Genomic DNA, 21,565 nt, shown 5'->3' with positions numbered 1-21,565 from the left:
AATAGCTTGGATGCTTTTTTCCACAGGGATCCAGAAGGCTATGGTGAAGACCATGTCTGCTGCCCTGAAAATTCCTCATTTTGGCTACTATGATGAAGTGGATTTAACTCGTCTTGTGAAGCTACGGAGAGAGCTTAAAGCTGTGACTGAAGACCGAGGGATCAAGCTCTCTTACTTGCCATTCTTTCTAAAGGTCGGAAGAACAAAAATAATTTTGAACTTTGACTTTTTGGTCAAAACTGAAACTTACATTTAAAACTTGTTCAAAAATGTCATTTAAATTGGGTATTTCTGAGTTGTGTTATAATCCACTGCATGGGACAATTTAATGAAAGCCTTCTGTTTTAGCAGAATAGCCGCATGATGCACATAATTTGGCCAATGTAGTCTTTTTTCTTTTGATTCCTTTATATTTGCATTTTGTTTTTTTAAAATTTCTGTTATCTAAAGACTTTTAATCCCATCCGTCAAGAGTTGATGCTCCTACATATCAAAGAACAACAAAGAACAAAGAACAATACAGCACAGGAACAGGCCCTTCGGCCCTCCAAGCCCGCGCCGCTCCCCGGTCCAGGATTGAATCCTGAATCCAGGATCCCCGCCCAATTTTCCAGCCTATCTACATATGTTTGACAGCTGTGTATGTTGCCCGAGGCATTGAGAATCTTGAATAGGAAAGATCTCCACAGCACTCAATGATGAACCTTGATAACCATGATCAACACATCCTCCTTAATAGCATGAGTAATTCCACATAAGATTTCAAACTTTAGCATGGGTGAAGAGTAAAATTATTCGTAGTAATGTTTCTGCTATCTGCACCAAAATATTTCAGTCAAACTGTTTGAAACCATTATAGACCTAGTGATGGATGAACTGGGGCAGCTGACTTTTCTTTAGGCCTTTAATGGACACAAATGAAAATGTGAAGTACAAACCATTTCATTTATCTTCAGCTTTTTTAAAAGCTGATTTGTAAAATTAAGGAAATGCGAAGATGCATTGAATTTTTAATGCTTGATTTCAATAGGCAACATCTTTGGGCTTGCTACAACATCCTATCCTAAATGCTTCATTGGATGAGAACTGCCAGTTTATAACTTATAAGGTAAGATAATGTTATAATTGCATGAAATTTAAAAATAATTATTCAGAAGAACAGTAGGTTTCATTTGTGGATAACCTAAATATTAAGAGGCTTCAAAGAGTTTAAATGATTGCTCAATATAAATGATGCTGCTATTACATCTCTGATTTAGTTGGATTAATAAAACAAGATTTGGTTCAGTACAAAAAGAAACAGGAATTTCCTCTGAACAAAATTTGCTGAATTAAATTCCAGGCTCCTATGTGTATGTACTTTGTCAATATGTTCTATGAACTGCCTTGTTACACAAAGAAACAGTTGCTTGTAAATGTAGAACAGCAATGGGAAACAGTTCAAAGGTTCACTGCTGTACTTGGACAAATTCATCTGTATTCAGACTTGCAGCATTCACAGGGAAGAACAAATTGTGATTTAATTTTTGAATCAGATAACATATCCCTTAAATAATTACTCAAACCAGGTCCCGTTGATGTGTTTTCTTTTAAAGTTAATGATTAAGTAAGTGTTCAGAAATAGTTTTGTGTCCATAGCTACTCTGTTTAACCTTTTGCTCAATGGTCTACTGCTAATACCTGATCCATTGCACATCCATGAAAATTAATGTGTATGTAAATACTTGAAGTTGGAATAGAAAGATGCAGCGAGTTAATTTCAACTCCTTTTAATGTCAGAATGTTACAAAGTTCAAAATTGTGTGTTTAATATTCTAGTTGTGTGTTGTGCAATATCAATGGGTTTACACTCGAATTCCATTCCTGCACATGAAGTACTTTTCTTTGTTTAGTTTTTTACTAATCATTTTATTTTAAATGCAGTACTCTGTGTATCTATGTCACCATCTGTACAGGTTGAGAGGGAGTCCAGTTCACGCATATGGATTGAAAGTTTACCTGTACTACTAAGGAAGTGCAGCATTTCTTTTTTTAAATGAATTTACTTTTTTAAATTAAAGTAATCAAAAAAAATCTGCCTTCATAAATCTGAAATTAACTTTTTCTAACCAGTGCCCAAAGTGACCAGCAACCAATGGTTAAAATTGAGGACTAAAAGATTAATTTAAATATTATGTATTTTTGGCAATCACAATTTTCTGGATAGAGCTGCTTGCTGGATTATGAGTGTAAATGTGGGCTCTGTCTGATTTTGGCAGTTGACCAGAGTATACCACAAGTGCTGCAGTTTATTGATGAGTCGCACGATCATTGATTGTGTCTATTGCTGCAGAACGGTCTGAATGTCATACCGGCGTTTTGGTGACCTACATTGATGAGAAGGGCCCTTTTGCCCTTTCTTTCTGTGAGTACTATTGCCCGTAAGGTCTGAAGTTTATATCTGGTTATCTTGTACTATAGAAGCTAGGGATTAACAATTGTTAGATCCCAATAAAGACCAATAACTTGAAAAGGAAAGAATACCCAAACAACTCTGATGGAAGGAATCAAGGGACAAGGATTTCACTTTATAAAAGTTACATAGTGGCAATCAAATCAAAAATCAACGTAAAATTAAAGACAATGGTATGTCACTTGAAAAGACGAATTTCACTTTAGATAGTCAATATAACAAAGATATGCCTTGTCTAGTTACAAGCACACGCATCACTTCCCATACAAATGTGGCACCACATACTATGAACTGCCCCAATTCGGTTCCCCAGTCTTTACTGATCTTAGCTGAGTGATGATAACTGCACCTAATGAATGTTGTGCAATTGTCCTCCGTACCGAGGGATGGAAAAGTGAAATAAGATCACTGCTCATGAATGGTGTCCAGTGATTCCTACTAGAATGTGTAAATGTCGATATGTGAAAAGTGCATTGGCTCAGCTATGTTTTCCCCTCACCACAGCTCCAAAAATTTAAGTAGCGTGTCAAAGCATGAGAAGTGGCCACTTGGATAACACTCTCATTAGTGAGTTCTGAGGTTTATGGTACAACAGTTTTGAGGTTGACAAAGCACTAAACATCACTTAAATGGTTTATGGCACACATTTGTCAGATGTCAAGACAAATCCAAAGCAGCTGGCTAGGTGATATTTGTTACTAAGCACTAATAAACTGAAGAGCTGAAGTGTCCACACATACTTTGTAGAAACCAGCTCAGTACCAAGCTCCTGCTTATCTGTACAGGCCTACAAAGTCGCTGGAGAAGGCACTAACTTAGGTAATGGTCACTGCTTTCTGCTTTATTGATGTTACAGTTGTTACCAATGTGGAAACTGCCCTGAGGTGTATTCCCACAGAGGGAGACTGCACCTCTTTCTAAAATGTTAATTCACCTTTCTCTTCTACATGTTGATGCACATTTTGTGCATGTCCAGTTTTTAGTTTGTATTTCAAATCTCCAGCCAATCTGAGTTTTCTTCTTAAAATGGAAAGTACCCAAATGAACAGGAGTTGCATATGGTGTTGCAAAATTTCACTCAGAATTTGGTCTGCTGTATAAATGCAACATGATCATGTATTTGTCATATTTGAATGGGTAAATTCTTTGAGGTGCCATTTTGTTCTTGGCATCAGAAGTACCAGTCCCAATTATAGCATTCACTCCTGCAATGTACCTGCTAATGTGTGAGGGCCTGACACAAGGAAACAGAAATTATTGATCACAACTTTTGATGCTCAAGTATTTTATATTAATAGCAAATTACTACTAGTGATGAACAAAATATTAGCAGCAGTAGATTGAGTTACTTCTATTTCCTGTGTGTAATTTTACAAATATTTAATCCTAATTTGTTTCTAACAATTATATTTTTTGACCAGGCTTCCCACAACATTGGCATTGCAATGGATACGCAACAAGGTCTGATTGTTCCAGTTGTTAAGAATATACAGGTTCTTAGTGTCTTTGAGATTGCAGCAGAATTAAACCGGCTACAGACTTTGGGTTCTGCCAATCAGCTGGGGACAAATGATCTCACTGGAGGGACGTTCACGCTCTCCAATATTGGCTCGGTCAGTAAAATGCAGTTACATTACTGCAGTTTCCCATGTCTTTGTCTTTGGTTTGTTTTCTAATGATCCACCACTTAATACTTAGGCCATATTTCTGTCAGATATTAGAAGTACAAAAATGGATATTGTTTTTGTAAGAACTGTGATTATAATTTCTCCTGGTCTTTGCATCTTCAGTTGCCATCAGATAATCTCTATCCTCAGTACAGTTTTCTCTGGTTACACACTGCTCCTATGTCATCTATGTGTAAAACAGTGTTATGAAAACAAAATACTGCAGATGCTGTAAATCTGAAAAAACAGACTCAGCATGTCTGGCAACATCTGTGAAGAGAGAAACAGAGTTATTGCTTTGAGTTTGTATGACTTCTTGAGAGTAAAACAATGCAAAACTGTATTTGTCAAACAATTTGTTGGTCAAACAATTGTAAAACAATGTTGGTCATTTGAATTCTGATCCAAATAAGGAATGATTCAAGGATTGGATTCTGCAGTCTGTTGCTGAGAATGTTTAAGACTAGTGCTATGGAAAATATCAGTTTGTGATGGGTGCAGAAGTAAAAGGATAACATTTTAACTGCAGCAAACTGCTTTGTAAATCTAAATGGGACTAATGTAATTTCTCTAACTTGTTACTAAATTAAAACAATATTCTCTGGGCATTTCTATCTCTCGGATTTCGATCCAGAACTAGCCAAGAGGCCTACCAGCTATATCAGCCCTGACTAAAGTAAGTCTAAAGCAGCATTAACCCATTTTCTAGTTCGCAGTGTCCACCTAGGAACTCATAGTTCTGCACAAGTAATATTAAATGTCTCCCTCAATCCACCAGGATGGTTGTTGTGGGAAATAAAACATTGAACTGGTGCATTAGGGATGTTCTGCTGGCGTTATTGCTTGTGCATAAAATCTTATTTGTTCTGTTTTTGGCCTTCGATTACTATGAGCTGAGTGGAAAATGTTCCATTTGCCAGTCCTGACGTTACTCACCTCAAAGAAAATAAAAACTCAACTGAAGATTTTTTAGTCAAAACATCCAAATGTATTAAATTTGTGCATTCTTTCTTGAACTTTTGCTAATGTTTGTTCGAAGCTAAGTTGGAAGCCTATCTTTTAACCCTAATATCAGAGTTGCTAGTTTTCTCAAACATTGGAGCAATACGAGCAGGGGTTGATATTTACCTATTATTGCTGTTGAAAAAAATTAAAGGTAGTTGTAAAGGATTTATATTTGCATTGATAAACATTAGAAATTAGGTATAGTTTTAAGTGGGTTTAATTTAATGTTTCTGTGCCTGGAAGGGTAAAACCTATAGTTAAATTCATACTGGACAAAGGTGTTTGTATGTATAAAGATTAGTTTCCGTTCCAACTGTAATTCTATTGTGCTTAGAGAGGGTTACAATATAAACAAACCAGCAATGGTTGCTTCGCAACTAGAACCTTATAAGAGTAAAAAAAGCTTTTATGTTCTAGTTTTAGTTAAAATTGTGGGCAGTGAAGATAGGTAGTGTGAGAGAAGGTAGCTCGCACAGCTCTGCTAGAAGCAGTTGATTTAGAAAGCTGGCAAGGGAACATCTCTCTTGGCTTTGCTATAAGAAAAACCATACCATGGAGTAATGGTTGTCAAAAGAGCAGTTAGTTAAGGAATCTGGAGAAAGAAAGAATTTTCCAAGAAGTCTGAGGTTAAAGGCCTTACAACAGAGAATGGTTCAGTACAGACCGAGCTGAGAAGAAGGCTGAGACACCAGAAAGACATCAAGTGATTTTCAGGTTTGTGGTGTTTTACTACAGCCTGTTGAACGTGAGTTGAAATAACTACGGAAATCATTGGCTGGATATGGAAGTTTGTATAAAAGCAGTTCGGCAAAGAAAACCTAATAAGGTGTAGAACAAAGAACAATACAGCACAGGAACAGGCTCTTCGGCCCTCCAAACCCGCGCCGCTCCCTGGTCCAAACTAGACCATTCTTTTGTATCCCTCCATTCCCACTCTGTTCATGTGGCTATCTAGATAAGTCTTAAATGTTCCCAGTGTATCCGCCTCCACCGCCTTGCCCGGCAGCGCATTCCAGGCCCCCACCACCCTCTGTGTAAAATACATCCTGGACTGAATTCACTGTTAAAAGTTGAGTGGCAGCATTGTTTATAAGTGTCATTTGGAAAACTTGTCTGGATTTCGGAATGCAACCTACCAAAGGAAATCATTATTATGAGCAAAGGTTTTAAAGTATGTTTCAGGAGTGGAGTTTGAAGCACTCATGAGAAATCCACAAGACACTAACTTGGGTTCAGAGTGGAGTATGTGTATTTGACCGCAGTCGATCTGTGTGCTTAAAAGGACTTTGTGTTAATGGAACCATTGTAGTTTAACATGTACTTCGTAATCTGTGTTAATCTTAAAATGTGTGTTGAGGAGTAAATGTAACTATTTTAAACTTAAAATGTAAGTTGAGGAGTAAGAGCGTATTGTATAATAGTCCAACTTTTCATATTTAATGTTTTTTCTTGTTAACACTAATTAGATGTGACTCTGTTCCTCCACATTTTATAAAATAGAAGTAAAAGGTATGGTCTTTTGAGCCAGGTTTCTATTCTGGGAACTTTCTGTCCAGTTATAACATCAACTGGGATCATAACACTGAATGCTTTTGTTTATCATTTATACAGTGGAGGCTAATTTTGTTACACGTTCAGCATGGTAGGTGTAGTCAGTAGGAAAGCAGTGGATATACAGGCAGACATTAGCATCCCTGTATCGTCCTTTTGAAAACAATTAGCACTGCAATTGTCTCTTCAGTTTAAATTCAACCCAACAGGATTACCAAATAATGAGGGAACCTTTTTTGAATGGTTACACATATATAATAAATACTATTTTCGTTTTTAGTCAGGCATGCATGCTAATGTGTTAATTTTGTTCCTGTCTGTTCCTTAGCCCTACCCCAATGTGGATCTTAGATTTGCAGGGATTGCACTTTGAGTCCTATGATTCTTCATTCTCTGGTAATGAGACTCTAGTTGCTGCCCAGAGCTGCTTTCAGCTGACTGTGTTTTTCTTCTCCCTGTCCCTCAGATAAAACCAGGTTGGCATGTTGGGTAGGCCTCTCATTTGAGCTTTTGATCGCGAATGAAATTTCAGTTACATAAAGCATGGAGTATTTTATACTTTGTATTCCTCTAGACTCAGCTTCTGACCAGTTGCAATTTAAATCTTGAAGATACAGCTCATTATCAGTGTATTGTTTAGAATTTCACTGGTTGTAATCAGGTCTATCTTCTGGTTAACATTATATTTAGTGTTCCTCATGATGGCTTAGTACAATGTTGGCTTTCCTGCTCACAAGCTAAAAATAAATGTGGTGACAATGTCACAAGGTGATAAAACTAACATTTGAGTTCCAATGAATGTATACTGCCGGTCATATCATCAACTTGTACACCATAACATAGAGCTAGCTGTAGATACTGATAGTACTGTACTCACATAAGTAATACTGTATGTTGTATCTGTAGTGATAACATCAATGCAGTGTAATATTGACTCTTTGACAGTTGGAAAAACAGTTAATGCTCCACAGTTCAACTCTCAATGCAATGTCTTTTATTTATTTGTAAATAAGATTTAGAATGTTGGTTGCTTCAGAGGATATTCATGTGTCGTATCTGTCTGATTGTAGATCGGCGGCACTTATGCTAAACCTGTTATACTACCTCCAGAAGTAGCTATCGGAGCTCTCGGAAAGATACAGGTGTGTAATTTGGCATGACCATTCTTCTGGTTGTAGGAATCTGTATGTTTATTCATATTTTCCTGCTATCTTATCCACATTTCTGATGGACATGTTTAATGCTTTAGGTCCTGCCCCGATTTAATGATAAAGGTGAAGTGATCAAGGCTCAAATCATGAACGTTAGCTGGTCAGCTGATCACCGGATTATTGATGGAGCCACAATGGCTCGCTTTTCAAATCTTTGGAAATCTTACTTGGAGAACCCTGCATCCATGCTGCTAGACCTAAAGTAAAGGCGGGTCATTGACAAACAACAGCATACTACAACAGACCAGTTTCAAAGAAGAGAAATTGGTTTTATTTTGATGTGATTTATAAATGTTGCCACAATCTTCTCTTACAGTTTTGTATTCTGAACAGTGACTGTCTAAAGCAGTTTATATTCGGTAGAGATTAGGTTTTGGTTCTTTTGTTACATTAAGTGGTGGAAGGGGTACAATACTTGGAGGGGTGACGTTTACACTGAACGTATGGTTAAAGGAACAGATTCTTCTCTATTTCCCTGTTGTTTAAACCACATCACGTCCTTCATTTCCCCATCCACAAAAAAATTATGTTTAGGCCATTGTGGGAATATGGCAATTTCAGCATCTAGTTTTAACTGCAGAAACACAGGCCATAATTCAATCAAAACAGTTTGCAGTCTAATTTTATCATTGTGCCTTTAAGCACTAACATTTTTTAAGCTATGAGAATAAACATGTTTCTTCTGTTACATAATGGCTGCAGAAATTGTCCCTAATAATGTTTTACAACCAATTATGCAATGTTAAAAATGTACAGAACCATAGCATGTTTATTAATCTGCACTGTTGTAATGAAACAGGCCTAGAATTGTTAGTTAGGTTTTGATGCAGAAATATCATTTGGTGCTCAAAGGGTTATGTAGTTTTATTAACGTGACAACTTCCAGGTTCTGATTACATGAGAAACATTATATTCCAACACTAATTTAAAGTACAAAGATCATGTGCAAAATATGTGCAGTATATAATTGCTCTGGTCTTTACAAAATTGGTTTCAATAAATATTTACTGTGAAATAACATTTGAATAATTTTTGATCTTCTGCAGTAGACTTTCATTTTGTAGCATTTTAAAAATAATGTAAATAAGCAGCACTTACTGAAAGAATTCTACATTATTTGCTGGAAAACATTTGCATAGATGCTGTGTGTTTTTTGGAAGGGAAAATTTGAGTGTGAATTGTGATTTCCTTTGAATGTGACTTCTATTTTTACCAACTTTCCATATTTCACTGAGGTTCAGTCAGGTATTGTGCACAGAAGTTTGCATTAACAAGTGTCAGTGTTTTTGTTTCTATCTGTAGCTTTTCAGTATAGAAGGCAAAACGCTTAAAATGTAAATCATTTCATTTGAATAACAGGTGTAAATAATATTTAGTTTGTGTTGTGAATTCTGCAACTAAATAGTTATTTTAACGCAACATACAAAAACTTTAAATTGCCACTGTTGTCTTAAAGACATGATGTGGAGATGCCGGCGTTGGACTGGGGTGAACACGGTAAGAAGTCTCACAACACCAGGTTAAAGTCCAACAGGTTTATTTGGTAGCAAATACCATAAGCTTTCGGAGCACTGCTCCTTCGTCAAGATGTCTTAAAGACAGACAGAATGATTGCTAACTATTTATAATATCCAAGTTTTAGTCCACTTCATTCTGGAACTGTCTTTGAAGCTAAAAGAATCTTTTCTCTTTGCCATTTTTTTCATCTGACTCCCATTTCCTGTTCTGGCTACAACTTTACTGTCATATGCATTGTACTAAACTATATCTTCAAGAAGAGGAGGGAAAAGACTTGTCAGGAATTTCTCTCCTTTTTTAATGTTCAGTTGGCTGTTTCTACCTGGAGTCCCATCACTATGTTTGAGATTTTGAACCAAGTTACTGAGAAATCCCCACAGCTTGAGTTGCTGTTTGATCAATGTTGAGTACACAACTCTTGCTTCTCTTAGCCTCATGGAATGATGCATCACAGAAGGAATCTTTGCAGCTCACCCAGTCTGCTGGCTGTTTGAAAGTGCTGTCCAAATTAGTTCACTCTCCTGCCCACTCATAACACTGCAGTTTTTTCCAAGCATTTCAATTTATTTTTGAAAGTTATTAAATTTCACCACCCTTTCAGCTTGTACGTTGCAGATCATTCGTAACCTCTGTGATTTTATTTCTTTGTGCCTTCTTTGGTCCTTTTGCCAGTTACTTTAAATGTGTCCTTTGGTTGCAAACCCTTCTGTCACCTGGAAAGAGTTTCACATTGTTTACTCTGTTAAAACACTCCATGATGTTAAATAACTCTATCAAATCTCTCCTTAACCTTCACTGTTCTGAGAACAACCCATGTATCGAGGCTTTCCATGTAACTGAAGTCTTTCATCCCTGATATTCTAGTAAATCTCCTCTGCACCCACCCACTCAAAGACCTTGACATTTTTCCTGAAGTATGATGTCAAATATTGGCAGGAATACTTCAGCTGAGGTCCAATAAAGGTTCAGCTTAACTTCCTTGTTTTTGAATTCTATGTCTCTGTTAGTAAAGTCAAGGACCTCATATGATCTTTTATCTATCTTCATTATTCCTACCAACTGGCACATTTTTAAAAAAATCCCATTTCTTGATCAAGGTTCAGTAAAGGTATGTGCATTAAAAACAGCTTTTATTTATTTTACAAATTGCTTGGTTTACTCAGAAGCCTACATAAACTCGCCTTGCACTCATAACCAGGCTTGGTAACTGCAGGTTTACTTGGCGATCTTGGTGTTGCCTTCAGCATTCCTCTAATCGGGCTCCTCTGGGTGAGAAAACACTGCTCATTGTTCAAAGTTTCTGCTGAAGCGTTTGGGAGCCAGGGGGAGTGGGAAGATCCAGCTCAATCTGATGGAACCGTTAATTGCTCGCACTGTTACTTACGATTCGAGTAAATAAATACTGAAAGCAACTTTGTTTTCAATAATGTCAGAGTTTCCCAACATGTAATTTGTTCCATTCCTCCTCTGACCATGGTACTCTGAGCAGTTGAACACATTTCTCACCTGTAAAGCTTCTGGCAAAAAGCAAGCCTACAAGTATAGAATAACACTATGTTGGGTGGTGGGGAGAATTATATAAATGCTCAAACTAAGAAGTTACGTGAGAGAGGTATTTTATTCATCTTTGTTCCACAAAAACTGATATATTAACTTTCTTCGTAATTGAGGAACCTGGATTTTCTATAATTCATGAGATGTGGGTATTTCTGGCTGGATCATCATTTATTGCCTTTCCCTAATTACCCGCTACAGTCCAGTTGTAGGTACAGCCACCGTGATGTTCGGGAGTGAGTACCAGGATTTTGACCCAGTGACCAGTGAAGGAACAGCAATATATTTCCAAGTCAAGATCGTGTGTGACCAGGATGGGAACTTGCAGGTGGTAGTGTTCCAATGCACCTGCTGCCCTTGAGCTTCTAGGTGGCAAAATATCCAATAAAACAACACCTGGAAGAATACAACTCCATGCTTGAAATAGTTAATTTTTGATGCCAAAAAAGATCATTCAGTGATTAACAATTTAGCACATAATTAAAAATCAGACAGCTACTTAAAGCTTGCTTAAATATTAAATGGACCCTTGCTTAAATATTAAATGGATTGGTGGCATAGTGGATAGTGAAGAAGATTCTCTAGGATTGCAATGGGATCTTGATCAATTGGGCCAGTGGGCTGATGAATGGCAAATGGAGTTTAATTTCAATAAATTTGGTAGATCAAATCGGGGCAGGACCTACTCAGTTAATGGTAGGGCATTGGGGAGAGTTATAGAACAAAGAGATCTAAGGGTACAGGTTCACAGCTCCTTGAAAGTGGAGTCACAAGTGGACAGGTGGTGAAGAAGGCATTCGGCATGCTTGGTTTCATTGGTCAGAACATTGAATACAGGAGTTGGAACGTCTTGTTGAAGTTGTACAAGACGTTAGTAAGACCACACATGGAATATCGTGTACACCCTATTATAGAAAGGATATTATTAAACTAGGAAGAGTGCAGAAAAGATCTACTAGGGTGCTACTGGGACTTGATGGTTTGAGTTATAAGGAGAGGCTGAATAGAATGAGACTTTTTTTTCTCTCTGGGGCATAGGAGGCTTAGGGGTAATCTTATAGAGGCTGATAAAATAATGAGGGACATAGATTAGGTAGATAGTCAACATTTTTTTCCCAAAGGTAGGGGAGTCTAAAACTAGAGGGCACAGGTTTAAGGTGAGAGAGGGTCAAGAGAGGCAAATTTTTCACTGAGGGTGGTGATTGTCTGGAACGAGCTGCCAGAGGCAGTAGTAGAGGCGGGTACAATTTTGTCTTTTAAAAAGCATTGAGACAGTTACAGGGGTCACATGGATATAGAGGAATATGGGCCAAATGTGGGCAATTGGCACTAGCTTAGTGGTAAAAACTGGACGGCATGGACAGTTGAGCTGAAGGGCCTGTTTCCATGCTGTAAACTGCTGTGATTCTATAGAGGTCATGAATTTGGAAGGTGCTGTCAAAGGAGCCTTGATGAGTTGCTGCAGTGCATCTTGTAGAAGGTGCAGACAGCTGCCACTGTGTCAGTGGCAAAGGGAGTGAAAGATGAAGGCGGTGAAGGGGGTGCCAGTTAAGCAGAGTACTTTTTCCTGGATGGTGTCAAAGCTTCTTGAGTGTTGTTGAAGCTGCACTCATCCAGGCAAGTGGAGGGTATTTCTTCACACTTCTAACTTGTGACTTTTAGATGGTGAACAGGCTTTGAGGAGTCAGATGGTGAGTTACTCTTCGCAGTATTCCCAGCCTGCTTTTGTAGTCACAGTATTTATATGGCTAGTCCAGTTGATAGTGGAGTATTCAGCAATGGTGATGTCATTGGATGGTCATTACATGCACTTGTGTGGTGTGAAAGTTATAAAGGTTCATAACTGTAGGCCACCAACATGGTTGAAAAGAAAATCAATTTTTAAAAAAAAATATCCTTATTCTTTTTTTCAGCCAATTTCCTTTGTGCCCTGCCAAAAAGTTAAGTTCTGCTGGGGTACTGTTATGCAGGTGGTTCTTCAATGATACCAGCAATGACTTACTGGTACAATGTATGTCCATGATGTTGAAACCAGGAACCAACCCAGTCATAGATTCATAGAGTTTTACAGCACATAAAGAGATCCTTCAGCAATATCGGATCTGTGTCAGGCATCAAGTTATCTATTTATTCTAATCCCATTTTCCAGCATTTGGTCTGTAGTCTTGTATGCTATGCTGTTTTAAGTGCTCATTTAAATGATTCTTTAATGTTTTGAGGGTTCCCATCTAAACGTCACCACCTTTTCAGGCAGAGGGTTCCAGTGAGATGATGGCATCTGTGTCGATGATCCGGCACGTCTTGCAGAGGTTGCTGTGGCAGGGTTGTGTGGTGTCGTGGTCACTGTTCTCCTGAAGGCTGGGTAGTTTGCTGCGGACAATGGTCTGTTTGTTTACACTACTGGACACAGGCTTCCAATCACAAAAACAAGCTTTGACTATTATCCTCTGCCTCCTGCCACTAAGCCAACGTTGGATCCAATTTGCCCTGGATTCCATGGGCGCTTGCTGCCTTGATCAGTCTCCTATTGGAACCTTGTCAAAAGATTTACTGAAGTCCATGTAGACTACATCAACTACTCTGCTTTCATCTACACCAGATGTTGCAATTGGTCTTTATTACTATTACCCTCTACCAGAGCTGTGCATGTGTGGAGTTAGGACTGGGTCGGGATCTAAGAGTGAGCCGATACAATAGTCATTCAGTTCTGAATAGTGGAATGATAACTAGTCGAAGTGAAACAGAGTGAAAAGCCCTTTATGTCAAGAGTCAAGGAGCCTTGGCGGGAATTTTAGACCAACTATTTGAAAGGCCTATATGATGGCGATAGATACAGAATGGGATTGCAAACTCAAATGAAAAACAGCAGTGGAAAAGTCATCGACCTGAAAGGTTAACTCTGTTTCCCTCCACAGATGCTGCCAGACCTGCTGATTATTTACAGGATTTGCAGCTGTTTTATTTCAGATTTTAAGCATCTGCAGTATATTGCAGATTATTACCCTTCGGCTCAGTATTAGTTGCATTTATACAGCCCAATCAAATAGGTTTTGTTTTCATTTCAACGTTTAGTTAATGGGCAATGGGTGATCTGCACAATTCAATATATATTCGCCAGTAGTAATCTAACAATGTTTGCGGTATAGTTCCATTTGAAATAGATTCTCTGTACTATTTGGACAGGCGGTAACTGAATGGATCAGACAGTGGAGAGAGAGATTGCAGCCAGCAGGTCGGTACACTCTGATCTGAGGAGCAGGTTGTTCAATTCATTTTCTCAACCCGCCCACAGGCCAGCCCCTGGCAGTGCTCCTCCCAGATACAGACTGAATTCAAATCCTTCCTGATTTGCAGCACTCTCAGCCAGGCTCGATCCCACTCACAACTGCTCTGGATCAGCCTTCGGGCATTTCCAAAGGGCTAACCCCATCCCGTTAGTAAATGTATACGGTCTCATGCATATGGATCTTCCCAGATAACTAACTCAGCCAGCTTGATCTCCTCCCCCCCCCCCCCCCCAGGTCTGATCCAAAGTTGCCCCCTTCTCGGTGACGCGATGGGAAGTTGGGGCTTCGGGGAGGCTGAACGATTAAAGAAATGCAGCAGTTTCGAAGCAGTCCGTTTCGCCAGGATCTGGAACTGTCACATCTCCAAAGGATGGGCTTCGGCCGGAGCGGCCAGCGAGCTGGATCGGCAGCAAAGCAGGTCCCTGCTCAAGAGGGGGAAGGAGAAGAAACGGGAGAAAGATCACAGGTTGACCCAGAGCCAGCGCTCGAAGCCGGGCACCAGCGACTCCAGGCTGGCCAGCCCGGCTGGGAACATGTATGAGCCTCAACCCGCCAGGACCTTCTCGGCTGAGGAGGCTCGGGCTGCGATCCGCACCGTGCTGGAGGGCAGGCTGCAGGATGCCAAGTACGAGCCGCAGGGCTCAGCTCTGGCAGCTGTGGAGTTGGCCGAGGGGGTGAAGAAGGCAGTGAAAGCCCTGGGCTACGAGAGGTACAAGATCGTCTGCTACTTGGTCTTAGGGGCGGCCGCAGCCTCTGATCTATCTTGTTCCAGCCGGGCCGTCTGGAGTCCCAACGTGGACACGTACGCAGAATTTTGCTTCCAAAACGATTCGCTCTTCGCTCTGTGTCTGGTATTCGCTGTGTATCAGGAATAAATGGACCTGTACAACATACCACCGCCTTTAACCTCGCCAGAACCGCTGAGCAGCCCCCATACTTAACAAACTCCCAGCAAAACCCCAAAATCTTAAGGAAAAACGTCTTAAACATCTGAAATAAAAATTAACATTTCAGAGAGAAACGTCCTCTTTTAGTTACAGGTTTCTACCATTCGAAGTGCTCTTTTTTTTGGGTAGAAAAAGTCGACTCCCAATGTTTGTTTACTTGACTTTGTTGCAATCTCCGACTCGTGTAAAATGTAACTGCAAAGAATGCGTTGTTGAACAGGAACCCAGTTTGTACTGAACTCCAAGACTCTCTGAAAGCCTGATCTGATCACAGAACTTGCAGGAGTTTTTGAAATAACTTACTGTATTTCGAGACCAAAATCCAGCAAGGAAGATTGTTTCTGGTCTTTTAAAGCCCAGCGTGTATTTTGTTTTGTATTTACTTTTTATTACATCGGTTGTTGTTAAAATTCCAGTGAGTGAAGTACTTCGTGCGATGATCCATTTGATCGTTTCTATTTTGTATAAAACCCCACAATTACAGGTTTAATTCACCCGAACCTTTCAGTTCCTGTCATCGGTCCAAAAAAAGGGTTTTAACCATCGCCTCAGACACCGCGCTTTATTTCACAATTCTATCGTAATGAAAGGATGCCAATTTGGATTATCCGCTTTTCCTGGGGAAAATGCTACTGCTGTTCGATTTTCGACTCAATTGCTTCTCCTCTTAGGTTTATCCAACCTCACAGCTTTCCCCCAGCCCCAAAAGACGTGTCCCTCGGGAGAGCAGTATTGTACATAGCTGCTCCTGGACGCTGCTCACTGGAGCGCTGACCAGGCTCTGCGCCAAGCACAGTCCCCTGCCTGGCGAAAGCATTCTCTGTAACAATGCACACAGCGTCCAGGATCAAGAGAACTGGGTGATAGGTCAATGTACCCACCCTCCGATTTGCTCAATTGAATTATTTAATTTTTAACGATATTTTAACTAAAAGTTACCTGGGGTTTCTTTAAAATGAAAATCTAATTAATGTTGCTATAGCTTAAAGAGAAATTGTAATATTTTAAAGTAAATCAAATTCGAAATCAGTCAATCAATGATCAAGATTGTTTTTACAGTTTAAAAAAAAATAAAGTACTGTATTACGCACAGGTTCCGTTTCGTTTTGTTAATTTTCTCTATATCCCTGGTTATTTGCGGTTTTTTATATGTCTTTCCACCAGGCACTTGGCATGTTGGAATAAATCCCTAAACCAGTCTTTCTAAACGCTCCTCTATTTAAAACCAATTTTCTTCCAAACTGTGGCTTGATTACGCTTAGGTTGAGATGGTTGAGTTTCTGAAGAGGGTTTCTTTGAAGATGCCACTCACTATCGGGTAGATTTCATCTTCCAGCAAGAATCTGTGGAACTCTTTGCAGCAAAAGGCTGTGGAGGCCAGGTCCTTGAGTGGCTTTAAGACAGAGATAGATAAGTTCTTGATTAATAAGGGGATCAGGGGTTATGGAGAAAAGGCAGGAGAATGGGGATGAAAAAAATATCAGCCATGATTGAATGGCAGAGCAGACTCGATGGGCCGAGTGGCCTAATTCTGCTCCTATGTCTTATGATCTAAGAAAACTGGTTCACTTTCACGTTGTAAACATTTTTTATATATATGCTTAGCCAAAGGAGAGGTTTGCACAGTAGTGAGCAACCTTATGACATGCAACTTTCTAAAAGTTTAACAACTTTCAGAACCCAGGCGTGCACAACCTGAGATTTATAATTAAAGTACATTTACAGTTGATTCTGGACAGGGTAGCGCTAAATCCAAACCACCTCCATTTTTGATTTTTAAAAAGGCTGCTTTTATTTAGTTTCTCCCGGTTCATCCTTTTGTCTTTCCCCCCTCCAGTTATCTTTCCTAAAAGCTTTGACTTTTTTATTTGATTTATTATTGTCACATGTATTAACATACAGTGAAAAGTATTGTTTCTTACGCGCTATACCGACAAAACATACCGTTCATAGAGAAGGAAACGAGAGAGTGCAGAATATAGTGTTACAGTCATAGCTAGAGTGTAGAGAAAGATCAATTTAATGCAAGGTAAGTCCATTCAGAAGTCTGACAGCAGCAGGGAAGAAGCTGTTCTTGAGTCGGTTGGTACGTGACCTCAGACTTTTGTATCTTTTTCCCGAAGGTAGAAGGTGGAAGAGAGAATGTCCACGGTGCGTGGGGTCCTTAATTACGCTGGCTGCTTTGCCGATGCAGTGGGAAGTGTAGACAGAGTCAGTGGATGGGAGGCTGGTTTGCGTGATGGATTGGGCTACATTCATGACATTTTGCAGTTCCTTGCGGTCTTGGGCAGAGCAGGAGCCATACCAAGCTGTGACATAACCAGAAAGAATGCTTTCTGTAGTGCATCTGTAAAAGTTGCTGTGAGTCATAGCTGACATGCCAAATTTCCTTAGTCTTCTGAGAAAGTAGAGGCGTTAGTGGGCTTTCTTAACTATAGTGTCAGAATGGGGGGACCAGGACAGGTTGTTGGTGATCTGGACACCTAAAAATTTGAAGCTCTTGACCCTTTCTACTTCGTCCCCATTGATGTAGTCAGGGACATGTTCTCCTTTATGCTTCCTGAAGTCGATGACAATCTCCTTCGTTTTGTTGACATTGAGGGAGAGATTATTGTTGCCACACCAGTTCACCAGATTCTCTATCTCATTTGTGTACTCTGTCTCGTCATTGTTAGAGATCCGACCCACTATGGTGGTGTCATCAGCAAACTTGAAAATCGAATTGGAGGGGAATTTGGCTGCACAGTCATAGGTGTATAAGGAGTATAGTAGGGGGCTGAGAATTATCGTGGAGGAGGTGTTGTTGCCTATCCTTACTGACTGTGGTCTGTGAGTTAGGAAGTTCAGGATCCAGTCACAGAGGGAGGTGCCGAGGCCCAGGCCACGGAGTTGGAGATGAGTTTCATGGGAATAATAGTGTTGAAGGCTGAGCTGTAGTCAATAAATAGGGGTCTGACATAGGTGTCCTTGTTATCTAGGTGTTCCAGGGTTGAGTGCAGGGCCAGGGAAATGGCATCTGCTGTGGACCTGTTGCGACAGTAGGCAAATTGTAGTGGATCTAGGTAGTCCGGGAGGCTGGAATTGATTCGTGCCATGACTAACCTTTCGAAGCACTTCATAATGATGGATGTCAGAGCCACCGGCCGATAGTCATTAAGGCACGTTGCTTGGTTTTTCTTAGGTACCGAGATGATGGTTGCCTTTTTGAATCAGATAGGGACCTCAGATTGTTGTAAAGAGAGGTTGAAGATGTCTGTGAATACCTCCGCCAGCTGATCCATGCAGGATCTGAGTGCACATCCGACTACCCCATCCGGGCCAGTTGCTTTCCATGGGTTGTCCTTCAAGAAAGCTGCTCTGACATCTGCAACTTGCCCCTGGATAGAAATCCACAGACATTAGGCTTCCCCTTGTAGCTATTCATTCTGGTTTTACTTGTGTGAGTCGAATGAGTACTCAATGGGCAGATTATTCTACCATATAGTATCAAAACAGAGCTAAATCCGCCATTCACCTGATGTTCACACATAAGCTTCATTGGATAACAGGCTATTGTTATAATTCAGGTCAGAAACTCCAACTGTTTTATGAAGTCTGTCTGGATCATAAGTTTTGCAATTTGAATTTGGCTAGGATAAGCATGAGATGTTTCACTTCAGGTATGATTCAAATGACCCAGCAGGGAGCTTTTATCAAACAAAGTTTATTTAAGAATACAGTTAGCATGCATAGAAAGAAAAATAACTTTTAGCAACAATTTTTACCAATTACAACAAAAAAAACAACCATGATATTGTATAAACATTAACAGCTAAATACCGTTCCAACCAAACAAATTCCATATGCAAAACCCTTGCCACAGATTTAGCACAGAAAATACGAATGCTCACGTGATGCTGGAACTTAGTCCTTTGGTTGGATGCTGCAGTTCTCTTGATACACATACAAGCTTAAGTCAGAACAGCTCCCCAATACACCAGAGAGAGAGAAAGAGGCTCTAGGTACTAACTAGCAAACCACCAACAGCAGAATTGTCACTTCAGGAAGGCCAGGAAACATGTTTCCAGCTATCCAGCAGAATTTGCAGGACCAGGGAGAGAGAGAGAGAAGTACTGCTTTTCAGTCTGATGTCCAAACACCTTCTAAACTAAAACTGCAGCCAGCAGCCAAACTGAAAGTGAAACCTTGAATTCACTATGAAAAAAACTGTCCAAAACACATGACCTGCCAACCAGTTGTAAATTCCAGGTCAGTGTATAATGCCCAGATTAGAAAGATACAAAACCCCATTTAAGCCACTGAAGCAGCAATAAAAGGACTTCTGGCAGACAACTCGATAACAATGAAAAAAAACCAAAAGACCTGCTTACAAACTGCAGAGAACATGTTTTCAGAAACAAAAATACATTTCTTAAAGGTACACTAGCGTCATACTATCTCCAACTCTAAACATTATTTCACTACAAGCCCACTGACTCTCACAACTACCCCGACTATACTTACTCACACCCTGCTTCCTGTAAGGACTCTATTGCATTCTCCTAGTTTCTCCACCTCTGTGATATCCATTCTGACCTTGCAACCTCCCATACCGACACTTCCGAAATGTCTTCCTTTTTCCTCTGTTGAGGTTCCATGCCTCACCCCAGCCATGGTTTACAAAGCCCTTGTCTAGGTTCCAATTCCCACTTTTACACTCTCACATCTTCCCCTACCTTCCAGAACCACACTAGATTCCTCTCGGCTTCACCCTCCATTCCAACATCTTTCACACTCAATGGGTTATCTTTTTGCCCACAATAGTGTGATGCTCACTACTAAAAAATCATCCCCACCACTTTACGTCTTCTGAAGGGAGCATTGCTTCTGCAATACTCTGGTCCACTCCTCCATCACCCATCCCCTCTCCATGGCATCTTTTCATGCAAGCACAGGAGGCATCATCTGCCCTTTTACTTCTTGCTGTTCAAACATGCTTTCCTGTTACAACAGTGATTTACTTGCACTTCTTCAAATTTAATAGACTGTGCTCATTGCTTACACTGTGGTTTCCTCTACATCAGAGAGATCAAACACATTGGACTATGACCACTTTATGGAAAACCTCCATTCAGTCCACAGGCATAACCCAGAGTTGTAGCAGCCTGTGACAGCTTGAGTAAAATAGAAACATTGAAAGGAAACCAACTGCAAACAAACATCAGGCCAGGGGTGCAAGCACAGCAAAATGACATAGAGACTGACATAGAAATTGGCCTAAAAGCAAGGAATGCTAGAATTATCTCAGTCCAAAACAGTCTGCCTGGAGACAGGCCCTTTGCAAGATTCGATCGTAAACAATTGAAAACCAAAGTTGCACTAGGACACATTAGCCTGTGTTAAAGGACAGTTATACATTTATTGAGAAACAAATCACCACTATACTTGGGTCAGACATACATCAAAAGATTTGATGCATATTAGAAGCTGAAACTAGATATCTAGGTATGTAACACAAAGAGTCCATTGAAACTCATTAACACCCATTGAAACCGATCAACAATGATGTGAAACTAATCAGACAGTAGCCAGACAGGTATAAGAAACCTATGCTAGCAGCGTTCAAGAAACCACCTCTCCAGCTTCCCACAGAAGTGTGTCAGGACATGGCAGCGACACGAGCAGCTCACTCCAGACCAGAGAGAGAGAGACAGACTTGAGAGTTCAACATACTGACGGAATCACGAGGATCCGGAGTACTATACAGCTTTCTAAATGATCAATTAGCTCGAGAGAGAATTGTTAAAGTTGTAAAATTTAAGTCTTTTACTGTTTGGAATAAAGTTGTGACTTGGCTATTTACTATTGGTTTGTTTGCATAGTCCTTTTGCCTGATATATGCAGAGGTGTTTGAGTAAAATCCATTATACTCAGTGCTGGTTGAGTGAGTCTGCAGGATATTAGAAATACCCTTTGCCTGTCATTTTAATTCTTCCTCTTGCTCTTGTGTTGACTTCTCTGTTCTTGGTCTCCTGCAGAGTTCCAATAAAACTCAATATAAGGGAACAGCACTTTATTTTTTAATTGGGCACTTTATGGGATTCAATACTGAGTTCAACAATTTTAGATCATAATCTCTGCTCTCATTTTGTTTCCTTTTTCTTTATTGGATTTGCGTTTCCTTTTTTTTGCTTTCAGGTGGCAACTGTTCCGCATTCTGACATTCACACCTCCTTTAGACACAGATAAAGGCAAAACACTGCAGATGCTGGAATCTGAAATAAAAACAGAAAATACTGGAAAAACTCAGCAAGTCTGACAGCATCTGTGAGAGAGAATAGAGCCAACATTTTGAGTCAGGATGACCTGGTATCTTTACTCGGTAAGAGATTTA

General features: G+C 39.9%; 2 protein-coding genes across 2 annotated transcripts in view; both read left to right on the top strand.

Annotated features, from left to right (window-relative positions):
* dbt (dihydrolipoamide branched chain transacylase E2) overlaps positions 1-10,375 on the top strand; it is a 38,723-nt gene extending 28,348 nt beyond the window's left edge. The window contains exons 7-11 of the mRNA XM_078218225.1: positions 27-193; positions 1,031-1,108; positions 3,874-4,065; positions 7,746-7,817; positions 7,925-10,375. Coding sequence (XP_078074351.1) covers positions 27-193; positions 1,031-1,108; positions 3,874-4,065; positions 7,746-7,817; positions 7,925-8,092 — 677 coding nt within the window. The 3' untranslated portion in view covers positions 8,093-10,375. The remainder of the gene's footprint in view (positions 1-26; positions 194-1,030; positions 1,109-3,873; positions 4,066-7,745; positions 7,818-7,924) is intronic.
* Positions 10,376-14,312: 3,937 nt separating this feature from the next.
* On the top strand, positions 14,313-16,199 carry LOC144497903 (dynein light chain Tctex-type 5-A). Its single transcript, XM_078219349.1, has one exon. It carries the CDS (start codon positions 14,515-14,517, stop codon positions 15,118-15,120), a length of 606 nt encoding a protein of 201 aa, XP_078075475.1. The 5' UTR covers positions 14,313-14,514; the 3' UTR covers positions 15,121-16,199.
* Positions 16,200-21,565: the final 5,366 nt, after the last annotated feature.

This window comes from Mustelus asterias, chromosome 8, assembly GCF_964213995.1.
Source record: "Mustelus asterias chromosome 8, sMusAst1.hap1.1, whole genome shotgun sequence".
NCBI lineage: Eukaryota > Metazoa > Chordata > Chondrichthyes > Carcharhiniformes > Triakidae > Mustelus > Mustelus asterias.
Note: the sequence above shows the minus strand (reverse complement) of the source record. Positions and strands in the feature narration are given on the sequence as shown.

What these genes read in the sequence shown, in the direction of transcription:
- LOC144497903 (XM_078219349.1), top strand. Translation starts at nt 14,515, where the DNA reads ATGGGAAGTTGGGGCTTCGGGGAGGCTGAACGATTAAAGAAATGCAGC.